This window comes from Nicotiana tomentosiformis, chromosome 1, assembly GCF_000390325.3.
Source record: "Nicotiana tomentosiformis chromosome 1, ASM39032v3, whole genome shotgun sequence".
Classification (NCBI taxonomy): domain Eukaryota; kingdom Viridiplantae; phylum Streptophyta; class Magnoliopsida; order Solanales; family Solanaceae; genus Nicotiana; species Nicotiana tomentosiformis.
Genome location: NC_090812.1, coordinates 13088817 through 13094219, shown reverse-complemented (window position 1 = coordinate 13094219; position 5403 = coordinate 13088817). Strand labels below are relative to the sequence as shown.

The window sequence follows — 5403 nt, the reverse complement described above, 5'->3', positions numbered from 1 at the left end:
ATATGTTACTTTATTATTTTATATATTTATTTATTATTTTATATGTTTGTTTCTTATTTTATATGTTAGTTTATTATTTTATATGTTTGTTTCCTTACTCACTTATTTTTTAGTATAATAGAATTAAATAATTAATTTTCTTAACTATACATACTTTAATTATTAAATATTCATATAAAAGTACTTAGTTTGACAAATATTATTATTTTTTAATGTTATTTTTTTATGTTTGTTGACTAGAATTCGAGAGAGTTTGTGTTTGAACTATCATCTTTTTCAGATATTTTTGGGGCTAACAGATAATTAAATGATTAATTTCAATAACTATAAAGATACTACGCAAAAGGGCACTATATTTTACTACACTAAAGGCACTACATTAAAATTACGGGCACAACATAACACTACAGGGAACTAAACAACATTAAAGTCACATATTAATATATGTACAACAGTAATATCTAAATAAGATTAATTATTCCTAAAATAACAAGTTATCGATTTTACTAATCTTTTAGCACATAATTAATCTAATCTGGATAAAAAAATAAATTGATTTAATCACAAAACAATCACGAAAATACATACATCATAGTAAAAAATAACTAATTACCATTTTTTATAACAACTAAAAACATTAATTATTCATAAAATAACAATTTCTCTATTTTACTAAAAAAATATTTAGCACACTAATAATATAATCCGGATAAAAAATAACAAATTAATTAAATCACAAAACAGTCACGAAATAACATAGAACACAGTAAAAAATAACTAATAGGCATTTTTTATACATGAGTTTTAACAAAAAATAAGTCAAAATACCTCAATTTTATTTTTTTTGAAAGTTGAATATTTGATGATTTGGAGCCGAAACAAGCAACTCATTACGCAATAACGCTTTAGATACGATGTTAGCTTGTTACAATATCGAGAATCTACACTTTTTTGTGGGACCGTTGGGCTCCAACCGAGCTTTTTTTGTTAAAAATGGAGGGGGGGGGGGGGGGAACCCGTGCTGGAATAAAAAATGGGAAAGGGGGGGTAGCGTGGGGAAAGAAGGAGAAGGAACGCTTTTTTATATAGGTATAGCGCATATATACCGCGCTATACCTTCCTGCCCATTTTAAGTTCAAATATAGCGCGGTTATTCACCGCGCTATATATAAAATAGTGCCCAGTCTTTTTTATTTTTTTAGCTATTATGGTCGCTAGAGTCCAAAAAAACCACAATTAGGTTTCGGACTCCTTTTTGGTTATTGATTTTGGACAAACTGCTAACTGGATAGATAGAACTTTCTTCCCCTATTTTTGACAATGTTAAATAGAACCTTATGGCAAATGTGCATGTATAGGACTGACATATACTGAGCCATTGGACACTCTGTAGTCCACAGAGTAGCCTGTGGACATTTGTTGATCACAGTTCACTCCAGTACTTTTCTGGGAGCTTTAACAGTCATTATCATAACCATGATCAAAGAATAAATCAGACAAGATCAATTATTTCTGGAATCGACAGATTTTCTGACAGAAACGATGATTGGTGGCGCTATGGCAACTCTTACCATTGCCACCATAACCACCTCACATGAAAATTTCAACACCCCAACCATCGTTCTTGTTTAGTCTCTCATCCAATATGCTACACGACCTTATCTCTAGATTATTGCAAGCCCCTACAGACGTTGCCAATGCAAAAAGGAGTAGAAAAGGTGTATCATCTCAGTCCGCACCATCTAAAAGGCTAAACAATATGTCACAATTTCTGAACTACTAAATAGTCGATAATGAAAGCAAGTAAAGAAATCAGAACTGTGGCCCGAGACACCAATGTACACCACCAAAGACCATTACTCACATTATCCCATTCCCATCTTTTCCTCCTAGTTTGTCAAATTGAAAGTTCCCACCAGTTCTGTTTGAGCTCTGGCAAGTTTTGTGAAGAAACTTTAGTTGTTTATAGAAGGCATAGGCAAGCATTTAAAGTCGACGAGGACGACATAATCTATATATGCCTCAATCCCATAAAAGTTGGGTTGACCATATGAATCCTCTTATATCTATTCCATTTTACTCAAATCGATTTTATTCCAGTAGTAAATAATTGTCTTCAAAGGCAAATTAGTGGTCTCTTGGAACGACCATAACCCAGAGAAAAGCTAGAAAGCATTCATCAGTACCTCAGCCTGTTTTAAGAAGTTGCATAATGCAAAGTACATGAGCAGTTCGGATACCCTCAAAGCTGTCTTACCAAGTGCCATAATATTATGTCTAACCATCACCAAACTGTCTACTGCAAAGAGTACAACAGCATAGGAATTGCCCAAATGTTGGGAAAATGCTCACTGTGCACCCAGGACTTCAATCTCAAAAACCAGAACTGAGTTGGACTGAATACCCCATGCTGGAAATCCAGCAGCATCATAAGCATAATCAGGAGAGCACTGCAACATTTTAAGACGTCAGTTAAGACTCTCCTTATAGAAGATCTTAATATATAAAGCCTAGAAACTTCATTTTTCATATATGTACAATTATAGCAGGATTAATACTCTTTGGAGGAAAGAGAAGTGCAATTATTGTATGAAGTAGGCAGCTATGACTAGACAAAAATTGAAAAAGGGCTGTTAGGGGAATGATCTGAAAACCATCAATTTATTTTGATTTGTAAATTGTAAAAAGCTTCATAATGCCTTCTGACAAGCCAGTAAGCCCAAAGGATGACGACATTTTTGTAAAGTAAATCTAATGAAAATTCAATCATCTAAAATCACCCAGGAGATATCAAGCTCCTTCTTTTCAACTACCTCTTTAATTTTTTGAATATAAATCCATATAGCTACCTCAAAAATTAGTTTTAAATTTTTTGAATATAAATCCATATAACTACCTCAAAAATTAGTTTCACCTCAACTAAGAAATCAAAAGAAAAGAGAAGGTATTTACCGTTAATCGAGCAACTTCTCCCACTTGCATGCTCAGTACTCCTTCATCCCATCCTGTAAATAAGGAGATATAAGAATAAAAGAACTGCAGCCTGAGAGAACTTTGTCACTATGGTCTGTAGTGTTGTCCTAGTCTCTCCCTTAAAGACCCAGAAGGAGGGGTTTTGTTAAAAAAAGTAAGCACGTCTAACAAATATAAAAGGATCCAAAGAAGGAAACCCTCTTGTAGCAAGAGCTTCAAGGGGGGGGGGGGGGGGTTCTGAGAGAGAGAAACATTGAATGAAATAACAAAACATAACCATTAAGCCAGTGCAAAAGTTTTTCTAAGGCCAAATTTCACTCCATAAATCAGATGTGCTTTTGAGTTGTCAAAAAGTGTTACTTTATCCAAATATTAATCTGTTGATATCTGAAACACTGAAGAATCAGCTGAATTAGGTGTGCACTTCTGTCAGGGGGGTTGATCCTGCATTGAATCTCTTTTAGTACAATCTTAAGCCAGTTTGTCTTAAATTTAGGACCTCTCTGTCATTTGCCAACAGATCTATAACTATCACGGTAGCTTTAAATGAATCCACCTGCAGCTCATTTTGACAACTTTGACCACCAGCTTTTCATATTTGGATCAACAAGTAATTGTTGAAACTACACCACTTTAAGTCTTTAACCACAAAAACACTACTCTCAACTTTCTCATCTCAACGTCAACCCTGAACTATATTAGGCAAAGAACCTGAAAACTGATAATTCACATTCTGGAATAGGTGGATACTGGATACTTTTATGCATTTTTATTTTGTTTGCTTTATACAAATGTAATATTTTAGCACTAAAAGCTGTTCCGGTAAAAGAGGTATCAGCTTCTGGACAATTTGTACGCTAACAAATCAAGTTTTAGAGATAGAGATTTGAAAAGATAATTGAAATTAACTAAAAGGAAAGTGGTATCACTATGATAAGTTTAATTAATGGTTAGTCTAACACTACTAAGTTTTTCAAATGAATTTTCCAATTGACAAACATTCTTGGGGTATAAAGGCAACATTCTAATGCATAAACCAGAAAAAAAAAGAATATAAATAGAGATAAACATGAGTCAGGACTACCTTTGATAACTTTGCCTTGGCCGATCTTGAAAGAGAAAGGCTGCTGGCCTGGATCCTTAGTGCTGTTACACATAAAAATTCAGCAAATATATACACAAAATCCTGCATCAAACTTCCAAAAAAAAAAAAAAAAAAAAAGGGTATGCTTACCTCCAGAACTTCTGATTCAGGTCTCTATTTTTCCCTGCAGGCATAGAACAAGAAAAACAATATCAATCCAACCTCTACTAAAAACTGTGCATAATAAAGAGTCAAACTAGAATAAAGATTCAGCCTTTGTTGCTCCAATTCGTCCCTCAAATATAAGCAAAACAAAATTTGAAATTCAACCCTTTGACCCTCCGATTGATCCATTAACAAATAAGCTTACTGAATTAGCTACCATGGAAAAATTTTAATATTTGTTTTTTTTTGGGTGGAGCGAAAAATAAAGGGGGAACTAACCGAAACCAGTGCAGTGGACGGTGACAGTTTGACCAGGCTGTGGTTTGGGCCCATTTCCGGCTCTCACGACTTCCTTCTCCACTCCCATTTTCCGGTGATTTTGATGATTTCTCTGATTTTGGTTTAGGGTTTGGCGACGGGAACGGTAGTGATAACTGATAAGTGCCTGTGAATTTCAAGGATCTATCCACGTGATTCACGCGTGCGGCATCGCAACATCTTGGATACTGCCCTTTATGCCATGTTTAGACTATTTTTATCTTGGTAAAGTTTTCTTTTAATCCTTGTAATATATGTCTAAGAATATTTTAATTTTTAATAAGTTAAAAAGTGTATTTTTTTGCCCCTTTATATAATAGATATGTTATTTTTGGATTTTCTCTATAATTATATTACTTTTCAAATATGGAGTTGCAGAGTGTAACGATTAATGAGTTGATAAACTTATAAAAATTCTCAAGCAAATAAATCAAAAGTGCATATTATAATTAAATTAAATGTTAAATGTGCTTACTCGGATATTACATGAACCAAAATCATAATTTAATGATACTTGAGGAATTAAAAGCAAAGTTTCTTCTATTTAAAAAAAATAAACATTTTTTAAAATTTTATAGCAGTTTTGTCAAACATTCTAAAAGTCAAATATGTCAAAAGAAAAAAGGAAAATATGGCAGTCCGTTTTGTGATTCCATTGAAATTGTTGATATTGGTTAAAAAGTGATATTTTATACTAGGTATATATTTTCTCATTTGGACAGCATGTGAAACGAAGGCATTTCAATTTTAGATATCAATAATAGGTGATTTAAAATTTGGCTATCGGAGCCAAATATTCTGAACACCTTTTGACTTCGAGGTCTGTTTGGGATTTCGAGCCCGAAAATAGTTCCGTATGGTAA

The 5403-nt window shown here is 33.2% G+C and overlaps 1 protein-coding gene across 1 annotated transcript; it reads right to left on the bottom strand.

Annotated features, from left to right (window-relative positions):
- Positions 1 to 2074: 2074 nt before the first annotated feature.
- Positions 2075 to 4753, bottom strand: LOC104102472 (peptidyl-prolyl cis-trans isomerase FKBP12). Its single transcript, XM_009610187.4, has 5 exons — positions 4502 to 4753; positions 4208 to 4241; positions 4058 to 4119; positions 2953 to 3005; positions 2075 to 2450 (listed from the first exon to the last, which is right to left on the bottom strand). The coding sequence occupies exons 1-5, from the start codon at positions 4587 to 4589 to the stop codon at positions 2349 to 2351; spliced, it is 339 nt and encodes a 112-aa protein (XP_009608482.1). The 5' UTR covers positions 4590 to 4753; the 3' UTR covers positions 2075 to 2348.
- Positions 4754 to 5403: the final 650 nt, after the last annotated feature.